This window comes from Thunnus maccoyii, chromosome 18, assembly GCF_910596095.1.
Source record: "Thunnus maccoyii chromosome 18, fThuMac1.1, whole genome shotgun sequence".
NCBI lineage: Eukaryota > Metazoa > Chordata > Actinopteri > Scombriformes > Scombridae > Thunnus > Thunnus maccoyii.
In genome coordinates, this window is record NC_056550.1 from 13,547,007 (window position 1) to 13,565,056 (window position 18,050).

The 18,050-nt window shown below is 40.8% G+C and overlaps 2 protein-coding genes across 2 annotated transcripts; both read right to left on the reverse strand.

Moving 5' to 3' along the window:
• Nucleotides 1-402: 402 nt before the first annotated feature.
• On the reverse strand, nt 403-3,757 carry si:rp71-81e14.2 (uncharacterized protein LOC100002239 homolog). The gene is made up of 5 exons (XM_042393068.1): nt 3,494-3,757; nt 2,647-2,661; nt 2,200-2,529; nt 1,428-1,546; nt 403-972 (listed from the first exon to the last, which is right to left on the reverse strand). Exons 1-5 carry the CDS (start codon nt 3,594-3,596, stop codon nt 898-900), a joined length of 642 nt encoding a protein of 213 aa, XP_042249002.1. The 5' UTR covers nt 3,597-3,757; the 3' UTR covers nt 403-897.
• Nucleotides 3,758-8,458: 4,701 nt separating this feature from the next.
• LOC121884982 (jupiter microtubule associated homolog 1-like) lies at nt 8,459-17,631 on the reverse strand. The gene is made up of 5 exons (XM_042394133.1): nt 17,439-17,631; nt 14,802-14,944; nt 10,795-10,943; nt 10,246-10,285; nt 8,459-9,057 (listed from the first exon to the last, which is right to left on the reverse strand). The coding sequence occupies exons 1-5, from the start codon at nt 17,492-17,494 to the stop codon at nt 8,912-8,914; spliced, it is 534 nt and encodes a 177-aa protein (XP_042250067.1). The 5' UTR covers nt 17,495-17,631; the 3' UTR covers nt 8,459-8,911.
• Between the last annotated feature and the right edge of the window lie 419 nt (nt 17,632-18,050).

Here is an 18,050-nt window from a genome sequence, read left to right on the forward strand (position 1 = left end):
GGAGTTTCTCTGAGAGCAATGCTCTCTTTTTCAGGAACGTGCTAAACACATTCATACAGTTACACATTCACACCTGGAAGCTGTCCAGTATAACCACAGTCTGATCTGCTGGCCACTGGGCAGCTCCAGCTGGGGTTAAGAGCCTTGCTCAAGGGCACCTCAGTGATGGTAATGATGGAGGGACAAGTGCTGCTTCTCCGCCTTTCCCCACCCAGATTTATCCTGCTGGTCTGAGGGATTAAACCCTCCAGTCACAAGCTGACTTCTCTAAACTTTGGGCCACCACTGCCGACTGATAGCTCGGTCCATCAGTGAGCATCTTGGTATTCTGAAAATAATGTCACCAGTTAAGATATTTCACCACCCTCAAGAAAATGTTTAAGTACATTTTTTAGACATTGCTATAAATCCCACAAATTTATTGCTGACAAATTCATAATGTAATATACAAATACACATACATGCCTCATGTAGAGGGAAATTACGGTGGTATTACAAGTTACAAGACATAATATCTTGTATGACATTTGAATGAACCTCACCTTCATTAACACATTAAATCATCTTAAATCATGATAGAAACTTTGCACCAAACAATAAGAAGTTACTGGAATCAAAGAACATATTTACAATAGAAATACTTCGTATCAAAAGGTGCCCATGTTAGGGTATCGTTCACATTTTTTCTGCTACTTAAAGACGAGACAAACTGTTACATCTGCGCTTCTGTACCACCTTCAAATGGAGTTACGTCATGTATTTTTATACATTTTGCTGAGCCATTTGTGTATAATCATCAATGGCAGCTCAGGCGTTCTCCAAACTCCACAAAGCACTTGCATCACCTGTGCTTCACTGGTGCAGAGTTGCAGGTTGTTTGCATGCAGGCTGACATCTTCAGCGCCTGAGTGTTCCACGCATATCCTCATAAACATCATTGGTGGGGACGCGCCTTGGTTTCTTGGACTTGCTCTGGTAACAACAAATATTGTCATCAACGTGTTAGATGTGGAGCTGTTATACTGTACAATAAGTAATATGAATATTATCAATTGTATGTTTTTTGCAACAAAAAAACACATGTGAACTGTAACAAAACAGGGGAACAGAAAATCCAGATTCATCATTTTATCAGAACTATGAAATGCTGTGCTGTCATCTACCACTGTAAAACGAAAATGAGACTGACAATAAAACCTCAGCTTTAAAACACAAAGAACAAATCCTAATTTTATAAATTCTTTTTTTTTTTACTGTGTTTTCGTCAAATGAGTGCTGCTGAGCATAACAGGAACATGGAAACAACCCCAGAGATTCCATCAGGACTTGTGAGTCATTGCAAAACACAATCAAATTTTAAAAAAAAACAACACATGCAGACATGTACAAACACATATACACATACACACACTAAAAAATATGAGTACCTTGTGGATGAGCCATACAAAGAGGGACAAGACGATGCAGAGCAGCACAGCGGCAGTGATCACAACGGACCCCACGATCAGATTCTTATCCGCTTCTTCACACGTCTGCTTGTTGCTGTCTATTAACCAATGCACAGTGTTTACATCGGAGACTCAAGCTGTAAAGATTGAATTTGTTTTTCTATATTTCCTCTGCACCTTACTTGTTTTGGGGGAATGTTTCTTTTGTACATTGCTTTATAATTCCCTGATACAATCACGCTCAATCACCGAATGTGAAACCCTTTTATTTATCTTTTAATATTTATATATAATTTAAATTAAGCTATGGCAATGGAGTAAAAAACATAATCCATCCACTTCACCCATGCTTTCCATACACATTTGCAATGAAAAGATGAACACAATAAGGTAGCATAAGGTTCATCTTATTATATTTTTTTTTTGCACAATTTTAATTTTATTAGACCATTTTAGGGTTTTTAATAAAATAAGGCACATCCTTACATATGTGATAACTGCACTTTATTTAATACTACACTGTCTTAACTTTCTATCTGTTCTTATTGTGAATGGAAAGAATGACAATAAATTCTACTCTGAAGCTTGAATGACTTTATACATGTCAAGTTTAAATTTATGGCGTGGTTGTACTATGCTGTCATGACGTTCTTGTCTATGCTTGTTGATACATCTCTCTCTTTTTTTTCCAGTGGAATTCAGATGAAGTTGAATTATAAGAACTAAAAATATATAAATTGATGAGACTCACCTGTCACCACCAGGAGCACAGACCCTAAGCCTTTCGTGATTTCGGTTTTAGTGGACCCCGCGTCAAACATTTTGTACACACACCAGTATGGCCCTGTGTCATTCGAGGTCAGGTTCATGATGAGAATGCTCACGTTGGGCATTGCTCCGTTCACTTGAAGTCTGTCACTGAATTGTTTGTTAATGGTTTGTTTGTCATTGACTCTGACCAAAACTTCGAACTCCTCATTGAGACCCTTCTTCAAAGTCAGGCTATCATGGCCTGATTTAGGACATTTGCACTGGATAGTGACCTGTTCTTCAACATTTTTCCATATCACTCCACTGCTCTCTAGACAAACAGACACAAAAATTTCAGCTAACATTTGATAAAGCTTTAGGAACTCATCCTGCCTTAAATGAATTATTAAAACATATACTATAGCATTAGACATTGAATCAGTCTTACCTGTCGCTCCCAGTGCTGTAAAGATGAGACAAAAGCTGGTTATACACCTTAACCAGAGAGACGACATGCTGACAGTGGCTGTCATTCACTAGAATAGACTTCAATAGCAAATGTGTGTCTATGTTTTCACCCACATCGCCCAATCTGATCCTGAACAGGAACACGTGACCCACTTGAGAGAATGTGGGTCGGAAGGTGAGAGCAACAGACAAACGTTGCAAAAGTGAGACGAGAGGCTTCTTAAAAACGATGAAGATGAACATTAGACTATTTTTTCGTCTCTAAAGCAGTAGATGAGATATTACGTAAGTGTTTGATTTACTTTGCAGTCTATCTATAAAAGTTCATTGTTAGTAAGGCCGCTGCTTTAAAGTGACAGTACACTCTAGTGGCAGAAAAATAAACATTTTTCATGATAACAAGGGTGCAAGAAAAAAATAGTTAGATCCAGTCCTGAGGTTAAAAAAAAGAGGAACTTTCATTTTGGCTAGTTGTCACAAAAAAACTAAAAAGTGCAGACAGGCTGTGTATCGATAAACATAACCGTACGATACTCCAAGTAGAAATCTACAGACAGCAATGAGACAACACCAGCCAATGCTATGTTTCACATCTAGAAGAGGAGAAACCACTTCAATGCTTCTATATATCTTTAATTATGACATAAAACAATACTCAACAATACTAAAACAAAATTTCAAAGGGTCAGTTAAATTTGACAGAGAGAACAAAAAGTAGCACAGTCATCTCATTTCAGCTCACTTGAGATTTGATAAAGCTATATGAACCTATCATTCTGCACATAACCACAAGCACATTTTTTTGATTTGCATGTAAATAAACTTACCTGGATCACTTTGGGCTGTGCAGGAGAGACAAAAGACGGTTATAAGCTTTAAACAGATAGCAGACATGCTGACAGTGACTGTCCTCCAAGAATCACTTGACATCTAACGTCTGTGAGGGAAATTGCTGTATGTATATCTGAATGCTTAATAACACTAATAGAAACTAAGTTTGTACGTGTGAAAAGAATGTTCCTGTGTGAAAGAGGAACAATCTATTCATGCTGAACCATATCCTGCCATGTGTGCACGGGTATAACGAGGCATAGAGTATCACAACAACTCCTAGAAGCTGGTGTGAAAGAGATAAAGGCATATTCACCCGACTCTCCGGGGCTTGCTCCTCTGCAGCAGCTTGTATGTCTGTATCGAGTACGAGTGTGCCATGCTCTGAGTATTAAAGAAAGTGTGACAATACTGGGTTGAGAAATTATTTCTTTCCTTATTGAAGTCAAGTGCAAGAGGTGAATTTTTACAACACTCCTTTATGGGACGTGTAATAAAATAGTGATGCTTTCATATCAGGATTCTTGGCCACAGTCCGACCAACACGATACGGCCCGCCAGTGAAGAGAATCTCAGGCGCTACACTTCAGTGCTAAAATTCAAGTCCCTTCTCAAAACACACTTGTACAGACAGGTATTTTCATCTTCACAATCTGCAGCGTGCAGTTAACTTTATATCTATCGTGCAAGAATGTTTTGTTTTTGCTTGTTTTGTTTTTTTTTGTCTCCCTGTGTTCACCATGTTCATTTTAATGTTTTTAATATATTTGTTATGCTATGTTTCATTTATTATAATCACTCTTTGCTCTGTGAAGCACTTTGTAAGTATTGAAAAGTGCTATACTACATGAATACAATTATTATTATTGTGTGTGAGAGAATGAAACAGCTTACAAGTGAAATCCAACAATAGTAACACATGATGTAAAATATCTAATCGCCATGACAAAAAACTGATCAACAGAAGAAAAAAAAAAATTCTCAGAGGTCACACAGTTCATGCTGAAAGAGAACATGAACAGTAGACAACATCAGGCAAAGACTTGATTGCCGGGTGATATGTTTTTGAGAATTTTTTTCAGTACAGACTTCTAGCGTCAATTCACATACTGTACACACCAAAAGTAGGTCAAAAGTTTAATAGCAGGCAGCAGGCAGAGGGTGGAGTGCCACTGTTTTGCAGCCACAGTGTCCTCTAGTGGCGGGAGAGCAAACATGTCTGAGAAAAGACAACAAATTAGATCAGATTCTATCTATCCTGTGCTATGAAGACGTAAACACAAAATGTGAGATATAACAGGATTTGTGGATGTAATCATATAGAGATAGTACTGAGAAAAATATCAGCCTGTAAGAGGATATAAACCAAATCACTGGCTCAGTACATCCCCAGATAAGGCATGAAGCACCACTCAGGTATGAAAACAAATGTAAAGGGCCAGTTCACCCAAATTAACTAAAATTCAACATATCTTTGAGGAGTGTAGCTACACGTTATACCAACACCAAGAATGAAGACTCTGAAATCTTTTCATAAATAGCTCAGCTCAGGTTGAGAAAACCTGTAAAAGCCTATTTGCAATTTTTTCATGAAACCGTCTGAGCAGGTTTTAAGTTGAACCGTTACGGGCAAAGTAAATAAATAAAGTCAATCCTCTCCTCTTTCTAAATCAAAAGACTGAGCCCATATTAGGCAAAGTTTATGGCATACAGTGTCAATGTGGTCCCACTCTGAATAAGTCCTTGGAAAACCATTTCCTCAACTCTCCCTGTGGTTGTGAGAGCAGAGCACACAATGAAAACTATTAAATCACATGGTGTATATATACAGTATATGGTTTTATATAAATATAGAAGTGTATATCAAAACAAAATATCCTGCCATATATTCTTTTTGCACAGTAAACTCACAGTCCACCTACTGCTGACAAGGCTTATATAAGATAATGACCAAAGTAGGTTGAGGCTGAAATGACCTCAACAAGCTCCATTAACTTGTCAAGTTGTCCTGAGAGAATTGTAAAGTCAACATCAATAACATCAATACAGGCTTTCACATCCTTTGGAGATAAGTTAAAAAAAAAGACCCCCATCCCCTTCTGTCTCTGCCTCCCACTGGGACAGAATGGAAATGTTGCTATCCATCCCACCAGCTCCATCACTTCCCTTCCTCCAGTCTCATCCAGTTAAAGAGGTACACAGCAGATGCTGCATTTGGGGCTTTTTTTACACTCCCTTTGTCGCTACGGAAACAGCCCTGTCCATTTGCCAATCAGTGTTTCCTGTTTAAGGCTCCTGGTGGGTGGGTGGTGTTATATTTGTGATACAGCAAGATAATCACAAAGCTCTGGTCCAAGAGAGGACGGGATTACAACAGCAATAGAGCAGACAATAGAAATATTTTGTCGCTTGACGATTTAACCCTGCTGTTGTCTGAGCAACGTCTTTAATAATGTATTTCCTTGTCTAATTCTCCTTTAGGCCGCCCAGGGTAGCTGCTGAGTCAGTGCTGTATTATTGAATGGGAGTATTGATTGTTTTCCATGACACTCAGAAATGACTCACCTCATTTCCTCCGATTCGTTTCCAGGCTCACATATCAACTTCCTCTTTAGAGATCTCCCAGGACGCACATGGCCTCATCTGGAGTGCACATGGTATAATAATGTCTCTGTCAATAGATTGAAGTTGCAAATGAGCGAGGACGGTTAAACATTAATCACAGACATCAGTTAAATAACTTGGCATATGGCCGTGGGGGAGGAAAATGGTAATCTCCCCGTCTTTTAAGATTAGTAGGATGATCGGGGGGGATAGACAAGAGTCAGTTTCCAATGCAGTTTTACTGATTAGCTGTTGAGGACAAAGACCAAACTGCAGTGTACAGCCTAATAATGTTTTGGAGCAATACCGCATATTTCCAAAGGTCATATGTGCATCAGAAAAAGATTGAGGAAAGAACTTGGAATCCAGGCTGACTCCTGACTCTGTCTTAAGGTATAATGAAAGGCTCTGGACTTTCCCTGTGGGTACAGCACTTACTGAAAACAAGCCTTCATTGACTGCACTCCAACATCCTGGCACTTCTCCAGGGCAGGAAGTTCTTTTCCTGATCTTGAGTGACCTCTGCATGCCTTTCACGGCAGATGAGGGCTGAAACACACCGCCGTGCCACAGTACTCTTCACAGGCTGCTGCTGCTGCTGCTGCTGCTGCTGCTGTAAGATTTGACTCTGAGGGGACTCAAGTTGTAGCTCGGGAGGCAGAGAGAGAAAAGCAACCGAAACTACTCTTAACTTTTAGTTAGGTTTTCGTTATGAGTTATACCTACTGGCTGTATACAAATGGAGTATGCACAGTATACTGGAAAGATACTGTTTGTTTACAGACAGCATGAAGATTTGCAGAACAATTATTAACTCAGATAACCTGTCAAATTACTCACATTATTTATGGTGTTGTAACCACTGGAAGAATGATTCAATGGAGATAAGCTTTATCGCGGCTTAGCTTTATAGATATCATCCCACAAAGTGATCATCTGCTTTCAAGGCCCCTTCAGCCAGTAAGAGGCTTACAAAGAGTTATCAAGTCAACAATACACCACCACCATTCACATCAAAGTCCATCCAAGTGACTGAAGTTTACAACACACAAGTCTGACAGTGTTCAAGTGGTCTGTGAGTTCTCTCTTGTCGCATTTCACACCCACAGAGACTGTGAGGAAGCCAGTTTGAGAGAGCAGAAGTTCATCTTTCGTTGAGAGATCCGTCTTGTTTGAATATAGTTGTTGAACAGGTCTGGAAATGATTTAATGGTTGATTCCTGGCTCTGAATTGTAGCGTCTATTTCTACGATCACTGGAACGTCCATCTTAACTAGAACGACTTATGTGCTGGCTGTTAATATCACTCCTGACCGCTCAGACAGTTTTGCTATTTCATGTTCTATGCTGTTAAATAGTCATATCTTGATTATATAGAGTCATTGCTCTCTAAGTGTAACAGTCAAATTTATGCAACAGGGTGGGTAACATACATTAAATGCATCAATTGAAGGTTTTGTGTTTCAAAATGAGTGCAGGACAAACCTCAAATACAACAGTAATATGTTGTATTTGAAGAAAAAAACTAATTTATTAGTCACAACATTGGATAAATTGAAACCTCAAAATTTGGTCGGTTACATATTTGTCAAAAAGGATTTTAGACAATCTAACTACTTACAGCCATGATTCTCTACAGTATGTGTAGTTTTATTCAAGCAATATCTCCAAGATTAATACTCCAAACACCTTAACTGTCAAATCTGTAGAAACCTCTGCTCACCAAATATGTTCAATTATAAAAAGAGCCAACGCTGGATAAGTCTGAAATGTCAAACAAAAATCAAAACAAGAGCTGCTAAAGAAACACTGGTGTACTGTGTCCTCTTTGTATATTCCTAATGATGCTTAAGAAGTTAAAATGACTCAGACTAAGACAAGCATTTCCAAATAAAGCAATCCTCAAGGAGTACTATCAAAGGTAATGTTTCATAAGTAACATTACATCTCGCATGAATCACATCACATTTCGAATATGACTTTTTAAGCGTTATAGCAAAACGCAACAACCATCTTAAATCAGAAACGCTGCAGAGAGAGCCAAATATCTGCCGAATGATGTCATTTGAAGATAGTGCAGTTTCTCTTTTGACAGAATTGGCGGCAGCTTTGGTGATTACTTTGGCTGGGCACACTTCCAGTCGCAGAGCCTGTCTCTGCTCTCAACGGCCGCAGTGTTCAGGCTCCATTTCACTGTACATAAATAACAGTCAGCTCTATGTGTTGAGCCATTTACGCACATGGAAACCGAGGAGAATCAACAGTGCTGTTGATTTTATGTCTCTCTACTGCGATATTGAAAGCTTGATCCGATATTTCTGTACGATTACTACACAAAAAACAAAAAGTCAGCCACAGAAATTCATATCAATCTTTATTGTATTTAGAAATTCACGCATCAAATCTTTATTATTTTTTCCTTTACCATTTACAACAGGGAAGAATGAGAGACAAGCTAAACGTCATGCCTTTCCCAGCAGGCGCGATGCACTACAGGATGGGCTGAAATGCGAGGGGGGCGGGGGGAGGGGGAGAGAGAGATACATAAAGTGCTTTTGTCAACAGTTTTCTTCTTTTAATAGAAAAAAGGATCAAAACAAAAGGTTTGAGGGTGGAAGGAGAGGGCGAGGGGAGGGGCGAGGGGGGGGGGTCCATGGACGTGACGGCATGAGTGCATGTGAAGTACATAGGTGAAGGAGGGAAGAAGGTGACAGGTGGATGAGGAGGAAGAGAGGGTATTTATTTTTTTTAAAAAATAAAAAAGCGTTCGAATGAAAAAAAAAAAAAAAGAAAAAAAACAATAAGTGGTCTCAACCCAGGATAAGGCTGGACTTGCCACCGGGTGGGTTTCTTCGGTTGCCCGAGGCAGCGTTGGCACCTCCCGACGGGGTGGAGGACTGTGATGTCTCCTTCTGCTCTGGCTCGTCATGCTCCTCCTCCTGATTGTCAGGATACTCTGCAGATGCAACAAAGAGACAACGTGTTGATCCAAAGCATAAAACAGGGGCTGATGTTTAAGTGAATGCAAAAAAAAAAGAGAAATCTAAAAAAAAACATTGACATTTTACAGTAAAAGACATGTTTTTTGGTAAAACTATGCTTGGAAGTGAAAACATATAAGTGAATTATCATAGAAGGCAATAAAATGTGCTCAACAGTACTTAATGTTATCCAGTTCTGTGCTAAAAATCGCAGTGCTAAAGCATTAGCCTCTCATTGTCCATTAGTGCCTGAATTGCTGCAGAACGTGCAAACTGAAGAGGACTTCAACTTTAATGTTACAAATACAGGACAAATGTTTTTCCGCTGATTTTAAATTATTTGCAGAACGGACACTCAGCTCCTAAATATTCTCTGCTTGACATCAGAGGGAGTGGAGGGTCTGCTGTGACAACTGCAGTAAGTATAGGTTTATAAAGACTTGCGTCACAGATTTCAGGGGCTGCACAGAGCAGCCAGACGGTCGCATATTTCAGCTCTGTGTATCTGAGCAAAACAAAACACTCCCGTCTATACGGACTCAATCCTGGCTGCCCAACGCTCTGTGAAAACTGACTGATGTCCTTCATATTTTTTTTTTTTATGCACAAAAACATTAATACACATATATAAACACAATTCAAAGTGCACACACATTCCAACCATTTTCAAAAGCGGGACAAATAAGAGCGCTTTGATTTCTAAATATTCGTTGAGATGTGCAGTCAAACCCTCCATTATCCGAGGAGCCAGCCACTCTCTTACAAACCTGCACCTGGAGGTTAATAAAAAGCTTTTCATACTAAGTGAAGCCTGCCATTAAAGAACAGCTGCTTACTACAGACCATCATGCCACCATGACAGGAGAAAAACCACATCAAAGAGATCATGTGATGTTGACTTACAAAGGGGAACACATGTGTACTGCGCTGTAAAAAGAAAAAGTTATGGTATGCCGGCAGCATATGGGACAAGATCGGTCACCGCACTCTGATTTCGTAGAAGCAGGAAGACTGGAATTACCTGATCTGTTATAGCGTACCATGGAGCTATTCACTGTGCTCACTGTATAATCTAAGTCATGCACTGCTGTTTAAACAGAGGAGGAGTGTGACAGAAACTTGAAAGCCTCTTTATAAACAGCTGAAGAGTTCAGGACACTTACCATCATTTCCTGGTTCTTCGCCATTCTGGCCATTCTCCCCCTACAACGAAAACATGAGACGAGAATAATCAAATATCACTGAACCAAAGTGACTTTTTCACCCAAATATAAAACTTTTTTTCCCTGTATTCCTATGACCTGAACGAGAAGAGTTTAGATAATATGTGTTTCTGGTGGGTAGGTCATGTCTATTTTACCAAATTGACCATTACGTTCTTTGATAGATCACTAATTTCCTGTTTCAGTGTTTCTTTACACTGTGTCTAAATTGTTCAATTAGAAAATTCGAGCCATGTCAAGCAGTGAGGACTGGCTCATTCCCAGAATAAAAATTAAACCTCTGCAGGGATTACATGTCAGCAGAGAATTTCTATCAAACAACATGCTGGGTCCGTTTCAAATAGCTGGATAAAGTCCATCCATCCCCCAGTGAAATTTCCACTGAACTGTTTAGAATTATACATAATCTATGGCTGTGTGCCTTTCAGCCCCGAACTAGTCTGTGGCTCTGTTTTGGAAACAGCCTCTGTCAGATTAAATGAGAGGTACCTCTCGTCTCTGGTTCCAGACCATGGCTGCCCCAGAGTTGTGGATGGTGGTCAGTTCCGGTTGAGGGTTCTTAGGGAAGAGAAGAGGCTGCTGGCACCTCCTTAGTGGGGCAGATGGTTCTCCGCACAGGGTCCCTGCGGCTGTCCCAGCTGGGAAGATAAGAGACAGACAGACAGAGTGACAAACTTGTTAGAAAAGCTTTAAAGAATAGCAGTCATTAGAGCTGCAACGTTTAGTCGATTAATCCATTAGTTGGCAACTATTAAATTAATCGCCAACTATTTTGATAATCGATTAATCATTTTGAGTCATTTAAAAAAAAAGAAAGAAAATTATTTGGTTCCAGCTTGTAAAATGTGGAGTTTTCTGGTTTCTTTAGTCCTCTCATAATAAACTGAATATCTTAATGTTGCGGACTGTTGGTCTGAACAAAACTACATATTTTAGTTTGTGTCTTGGGCTTTGGGAAATGGTGATCAACATTTATCACCATTTTCTGACATTTTATAGACCAAACAACTAATTGATTAATCATGAAAATAATCAATAGATTAATCAATAATGAAAATAATCATTAGTTGCAGCCCTAGTAGTCATATCTATATTATTTTTTTCCTTTTAGGCCAAAAGACTATAATGACGCTAGACAGGAAACAGAAGAGCCGAATGACAAAACATGAGTCAGGCTTCAAAGCAGCAGAGTCATACCACATGGACACTAATCCAATTAGCCACAAAGCCACCACCAGATCCGAATGTTTCTAACCCATGCTCACCACAAGATTCATCTTCTCAGATTTGACAAAACACCAGCTTTATGAGGGAATTTGACTGCAATAACATGAAGCAAAATCACTGAAAACCAACAGGAAACATCACCAAATCCGATTGGGCGACTGCAACAGACCCAGAAACGCGATGGAACGGTTCCAGGCAGACAACCTGGATGCCAAAACTCACATAACCCTGTAGCGCTTGCATTCTCCTTTAGCAGAAAGGGCATTAAACGGAGTGTTTGGCCCACTGTGGGGATGCAGTCTGTGCTAACGAAAGCCACATAAGGTAACAGCTCTAGCCAAGAGTGCCGGGGAGGGGACAGACTGTCTTTGTCATGAGGGAATAATGGCTGCTAAAGAAACACAGGAGTGGCCACTGTTGTTAATGGAGTGAAGTGAATCAGCACTGTTGAGAGCCTCTATCACTCAACAAACGTTCCTTCATTACTGGCTCCACATTCCCGGGTCTGATCAATTCTCTGGACAGTGAGCAACAAATAGCAAATGGAAGAGGATTAAACTAGATGGATGGGCCGGACTGCGATGCATTATGTTATCATCACTACAAAACATAACCTTCTACTTAATCTCATAGATCTCCTGGGTCCATGATATAAATGTATATCACTGACCTAACCCATCAACAAGCTTGGGAGACAGGAACAGCAATCATGCTGCTGCTGGTAGTCTTGGCTTCCTCTCTGATTACAGAGGGGTTCCTCATGTGGCTAGAAGCTGAACAAACCAACAGCTCTGGTGTCTGAAAACCCTTAAAATCCTGACAAAAAAACCTGCCAAAGTCCCAGGCTGAATAACAATATGCTTATGTTTCAACATAAATGTACTATTAGCACGCTTCAATAGAAATAACACTGAAACAACACACTCAGCGCTCTCATTAGAAGGTCTTAGATATCCTAACCAACTATTAGAAAAATTTGCTTGACACATTAAAGTACTACCCTCTGAAGAACACATTTTTTCCAGTCAGTTCACCCAAATTTACAAAAAAGCATTTTCTCCCTTAGCCATGGTAATTTTGGGTTTAGCTGTCCAGGGTTTGAGATATCTATTCCTGAGGTTTCTGCTGCCACCCGAATACTATTTACGTGAGTATTAATTTCACTGATAATGAAAAACATGCAATAACAACATGTTTTTTCCAGAAATAAATGTCCTGGGTTACTCTGGATCATCCACAGACCTTTGCGTGAAAAGTTTTCATCGGAACTACTTTAAAAAGAGGAAACTGTTGTGTGGATTATTCAAAGTAAACAGGACATTAGTCGGGAGATATTTGAATGTCCACACACAAACACACAACATAAGCTGACTTGTGCAGTCTATGGGGAGACTTGTCCTATTTTTGTCAGACCAGTGCAGGCCTACAATGATCATGAAAACCAGCCGTTAGGGCTTCTTGGTGGCTGAGTGGTCTCAGATGTGAACTACTTTAAGGTATCCTGTGAAGTTTCTGACCTCTAGTAGGGCTACGGAGCAGTTATTTATTAGTGGGTCTCCGTTTTGTTTGTGTCGTGCTTGCACACACACACGTGATGCATTACATAGCGCTGCCAATGGTTTCACACTATTCCAATAATCTACAGGTGGCGTAATGCGCCAGCACAGGCAGGGAGGAAGACTGCAAGCTAGTAAATATGGATGTAAACAATGCAAGATTTAAAAAAATGTTGTAAATGTTTTATGAGGAAGGATAAAGGAAGGAAAACATGTTTGTTAGACCTCAAGGATACACACAAGAAAAACTCAAAAGGCCACTGTTAAATGCCACGTCTCTACTTCAATCCATGGTAGGACCTTAAGTGCATGTTCCCACCTCTCTCTGTGTTTCCTGTGCCTCTAATTTTGGAAAAAAAAAATGCACAAAGCAGTGTTCCAAACTCTGTTAGTTTATACAAAGTTGCAAGAGACCGTCTTATTATAACAAGTCTCTACTACACTATAATATATTATATTGTAAGACAGTATTCGCAACCAAGCGGACATTGTTCCAGACACTCAAGACGTATAAAAGGCATATCTGACCCATTTAAAAAGGATCTACGAAGGGCAGCATGCCAAAGCAAACAAATCTGTTCATCTACACTATGAGTTCATAACAAGGCCAGACAACAGATCACACAATGCTTATTTCACCTGTTATAGTAATAAAGCCTTGCTCATCGAGGCAGTAACAAATATCCTCATCCCACTTGTATCCGTTAGAGTGGGACAACTAAAAGAAGGCTCCCATGAACTTGACCTAGACCCCAGTGGAACAATGCGAGCAGGAAAAGGCTTTGCAGTCAGCAGCTGCCGGCTGTAGATGTCAGGGGCCGAAAGTAAAGAGTTCAGACTGAAGTTTTCATTTTGTACATACCAAGAAAATTTGATACACCATGCAAATGGTTTTCTACTAAGTGGCTAGTGTGAAAACATGTGATTGCTGGCTTGTGAGTTACTTTACAGCCTTGAGCTGAAATGGAATTCTACTGCAGCAGAAGTTGAATTTTTCCTCTTTACGCACTTTATCAAATCTTTGAGCCTTAACCAAACACTGACAAGCTGGGTAAAAGAAAAACTCCATTTCCTTTATTACAGGCAGTAAAGCATACTGCATACCGAGGAGTGAATTATGTTTGGCTAAAGCCTTACCTGAATTATTCTAAACAATCATGTGAGACTACATTCATTTTTCATTTAAGCCTCTGTGGCTGTATCTACAGGTCTCTTATCCCCTGCTGCTCTCCTCCTGTGCTCAAATACAACTTCCCTCATGTCTATACAAGGCCACACGTTTAACCAATTGACACATTTTTAACTGACCTATTTCTTTCCATTGAGGGCTGATCCTCGTTCCCATTTAACAAAGCCTAGCTTCAAATTACCCTTATCCCAGTACTCCAGGGCCTTTTGGCTACTGCACTGATGGGATGTGCTTTCTGACAACCTAAATGGAAAAAATAATAAAAAACACTCCCGTTTGTATCTTTTCTTCGCTCAAGAATTCTTCGAAGAATTAATATCATGGTGCTTTTTGCTTACTTAAGGCTTCTGGTAGTTCAGTCTACTTTTGCAAGATTGAACTTGCCAACACGTAAGACCTTATACTGTATGCCCATCCCTAGTGCAAAACTCAAACCACTGTCAACGCTTCCTTGTAAATCAAAAGCCAGATCAAAGCTATAGTTTTGATCCCTTTGGTTCTGAGGATGAGATAGATTGAATTACTGGGTGGATTGTTCCTCCGATGAGCATGGGGGTCGTCAGGTTCTGCAAAGATGCTAGAGGCCATCTTGTTCTTGCGCTGGGGCGTTGTATTGTCATCTGTGCCGAAGGTGAAGCTGGTTTCTCCGCCTGGCGGTCGTAGTACCCTGAGGAGCAACAAATGAAGGATTATAATGTAAATTGATTGACATCCTGTCCACCATGGTCCCATCCCCCCTCTCTTTAGGTCAAACTAAAATACAAGGCCTCCATGTCACACACCACCAATCAGTTGCACAGTGCAAAATAGAAAAAAAAAAAAAAAAAAATCAATAGCCAAATAAACATGAGGACGCCTCAAGCTACTTACAGCCTATACCCCACCCAACCCCTTTCATACACATGCCATACACATAAAAACACACAAGCTACCAGCAAGGTCTCTGCTCTTTAAGCCCCGGCTGTCAGCCTGACAGACAGACAGTCACAATCTCTGCCCTGCAGCTGACTCCAGTCGCATATAATCACTGTTAGCTGGCTAGCTGTTACCTCTCCTCAGCACAGATTCCTTTGCAATGACACATGCGGGGTTGGTGTTGGTTCCTGGTAGCATTGTTATTCCATTATTAAATTAGCAAATTGAATACAACGCCACTTTTTAGGTCAATGTTACACAACAGAGGTGAAAAGTCTGAGCGCCGCAGCTAATATAGGTCACCTAATAAATAGACTGTTCCAGAACAATATAGAGAGCCTGCATGCAAACTAAATGCATGGTAAACAAACCCCACTTTTCCACCAACATTCCTTCCACCACAAGCCGAACAAAAGGAAAACAATAATGAGTAGGGAAACGCTTTTTTCCTTGCTGTGCTGAAGGACAGTCGGGGTGGAGGACAGAAACTGATGTGTTTGCGGAGCCCCTGCTGGACCCCTCCCTCTTTATTCCAGCAAACTGTCCTCTCGTCAGAGTCCCAGAAGCCACCAGCTGACACACTGAGCAGCTGTCCGAGGGCCAGGCCAGGCAGATGGAAGCCAAAAAACAACTCGGCTCTCGAGGCGGAACTAAAAAGAAAGCAACTAGAGGAGAAAAATCCACACAGCGTGGACTAGACTGGCGTGTTTTTTCCTCAATCAATTGTTGTATACACACTCGTGTCCGTCTAACTTGGCTGTGACAGTAATGCCTAAACCAGACTTCACCTCCCGGCCAGAGAGGATGAGCTCATGCTTTCCACATGGATTGCGACGGGGGAAAGGCTTTTAGCTGCCTGGCAGCAGACCCCACCCTAGAATGAAACTGCAAATAATATCAATATAAAATGACATTATCGGTTAGAAGCTGGAGGGGGGTGGGGGGTGGGGGGGGCAGCTTCAGGCAGGTGGAGCCTGGGCAGATATAGCTGAGCTCCAGAGCTAAAGATGGCATGTCTGATAAGGCAGGGCAGGAGGCTTTTGATGGCCTACTAAGATTTTTAGCCTAATTCTGCTCAAGTTGTTGCTGGATTGCTGCTGTACGGATCCCTTTGCTCGACCAGCAGCAGAAATGACTAGCAGCTCGTAAAAGGGGCTTTAAGGAGCAAGAGCAAAGAGCTAAGGAAAGATTTACAGGCTTAGCTAGCTCAGAGCCCCCACCCAAGCCCCCGCATCATCCGAAAACAGCTTGCGACTTCAAAATGCATGATGACTGACCGAGATTTGACACGCTCACTCAGCAAAGACTGATACATAGCACTAGTTTCACTCTAAATCTGGTTTATATGACCTTAAATCCTCCGCTAGTATTGAGGCAGCAATAATTTTTAAGGGATTTTCTTTGCATTGTTTTCACTGCAAAAAGGGGGAGGAATGCATCCAGACGAGACGCATTACTTACTGGAAACCTATGACTGCGTGCTTGAAGGATGAGTAGTCCTCTATATGATGTTATCCCATTAAAACAAGAAAAAAAAGAGCAGATATTGAAGGTTAGGCGTAGAAAATGGAGTAGACATCTATCTAAACCACAAAATGGACATTATCTGAGTTTCCCTAAACTTTCATTAGCCCCGAACCAACAATGAACCAAATGGCTGATAATGACATATGCAGACACAAGTCTAGTCTGGGAGTCTTCCTGCAATCAATCGCATATCTGGACTCTAGATCATGATCTGTTCCTCTTGGTCCTCTATTGAGAAAAAATGCTACACATTCCATATTTAATAGATAAGGTCTGACATTAGAGAGCAGCACATTTAGAAATCATCGCAGGAGAGGAGCTGTGACCTGGACTACGAAAAGTTATTTTGTAGTCGGCCAAAGCCAGTTGATAGCTAACGTTTGATAGCTTTATCCATTTCTCAAAAAAAAAACAAGCAAAAAAATGGAAGAAGATCCGTCCAGGCACTTATTTTCTCTCTTTAACTCGCATGCCTAATCATTCAACAAAGCCCAGACCGGCTAACCTAACTTAATATAGCTAAAGGCTATATGGTGCATCACCCAATAAGATTAAGTTAATTAGCAAGACTATGTGACAGTAGCTAAATCCAGAAAAATCCCTCGCTCGCCACCAGCGGGCTAACAGCAGATAGCAGAAAAGAGGCGTTTGCTAGCTGAGAGGCTTGCCCGCATCCCACTTCTTTTGTTCCTCCGTGAAAGGCTTTCAGCTCCTTTTACCTGGAACTGCTTTTAGCGCCAGGTTCCACTCCTTGGAAGGTTGTTGTCGTCGTCATCTTTATGGAGGATTTCGGTGTCTTTGCGGTAAGAAATAGTCAATGAAAAACTAGTTAAAAAAGACAATCTACTCCTTCCCCGCAGAGATGCGACGGGACGTTGACTCCACCCGACACTGACAAACTTAACGAACACCAGATCCGCTGGTTCTGCGGTGCCAGCCCACGAGACCCATCCCACCAGCGTTCGGCCCGCTCTGATTGGACAGAACATCATAGAACTGCTCTCTCATTGGACAGAACCTCAGAGATCGTCTCTTGTTGTTGGTGGCAGCAGCTCTCTGCTTCATGTCAGTGATCAGACAGAACAGTCCACATCCCCGAGGACTATTTTCTGCAAATCCATGAGCACTGATAAAACTGTGGTGCAAGGGGTGAACAAAAACGTGGATAAACTTTGACCTCCAGCCAGTGAAGATCTTGAGACTAACTCTCCAGACATGTTTTAAGATGTATATAAATGTATATAAAATACTCTACTTTGAATAATAATGTGTGTCTCATATGGTTCAGTTACCTTGTCCCCCTCCATTAAAAATATGTTTCCCGTCTTGTT

Coding starts and splice junctions, on each gene's coding strand:
- si:rp71-81e14.2 (XM_042393068.1), bottom strand. CDS start 3,596: ATGTCAAGTGATTCTTGGAGGACAGTCACTGTCAGCATGTCTGCTATC. Junction 1,547..2,199: donor TGTGCTCCTGGTGGTGACAG/GTGAGTCTCATC, acceptor ATTGGTTAATAG/ACAGCAACAAGCAGACGTGT. Junction 973..1,427: donor TTGTATGGCTCATCCACAAG/GTACTCATATTT, acceptor TGTTGTTACCAG/AGCAAGTCCAAGAAACCAAG.
- LOC121884982 (XM_042394133.1), bottom strand. CDS start 17,494: ATGACGACGACAACAACCTTCCAAGGAGTGGAACCTGGCGCTAAAAGC. Junction 14,945..17,438: donor GGCGCTAAAAGCAGTTCCAG/GTAAAAGGAGCT, acceptor GTTGCTCCTCAG/GGTACTACGACCGCCAGGCG. Junction 10,944..14,801: donor TCGGAGGAACAATCCACCCA/GTAATTCAATCT, acceptor TTATCTTCCCAG/CTGGGACAGCCGCAGGGACC.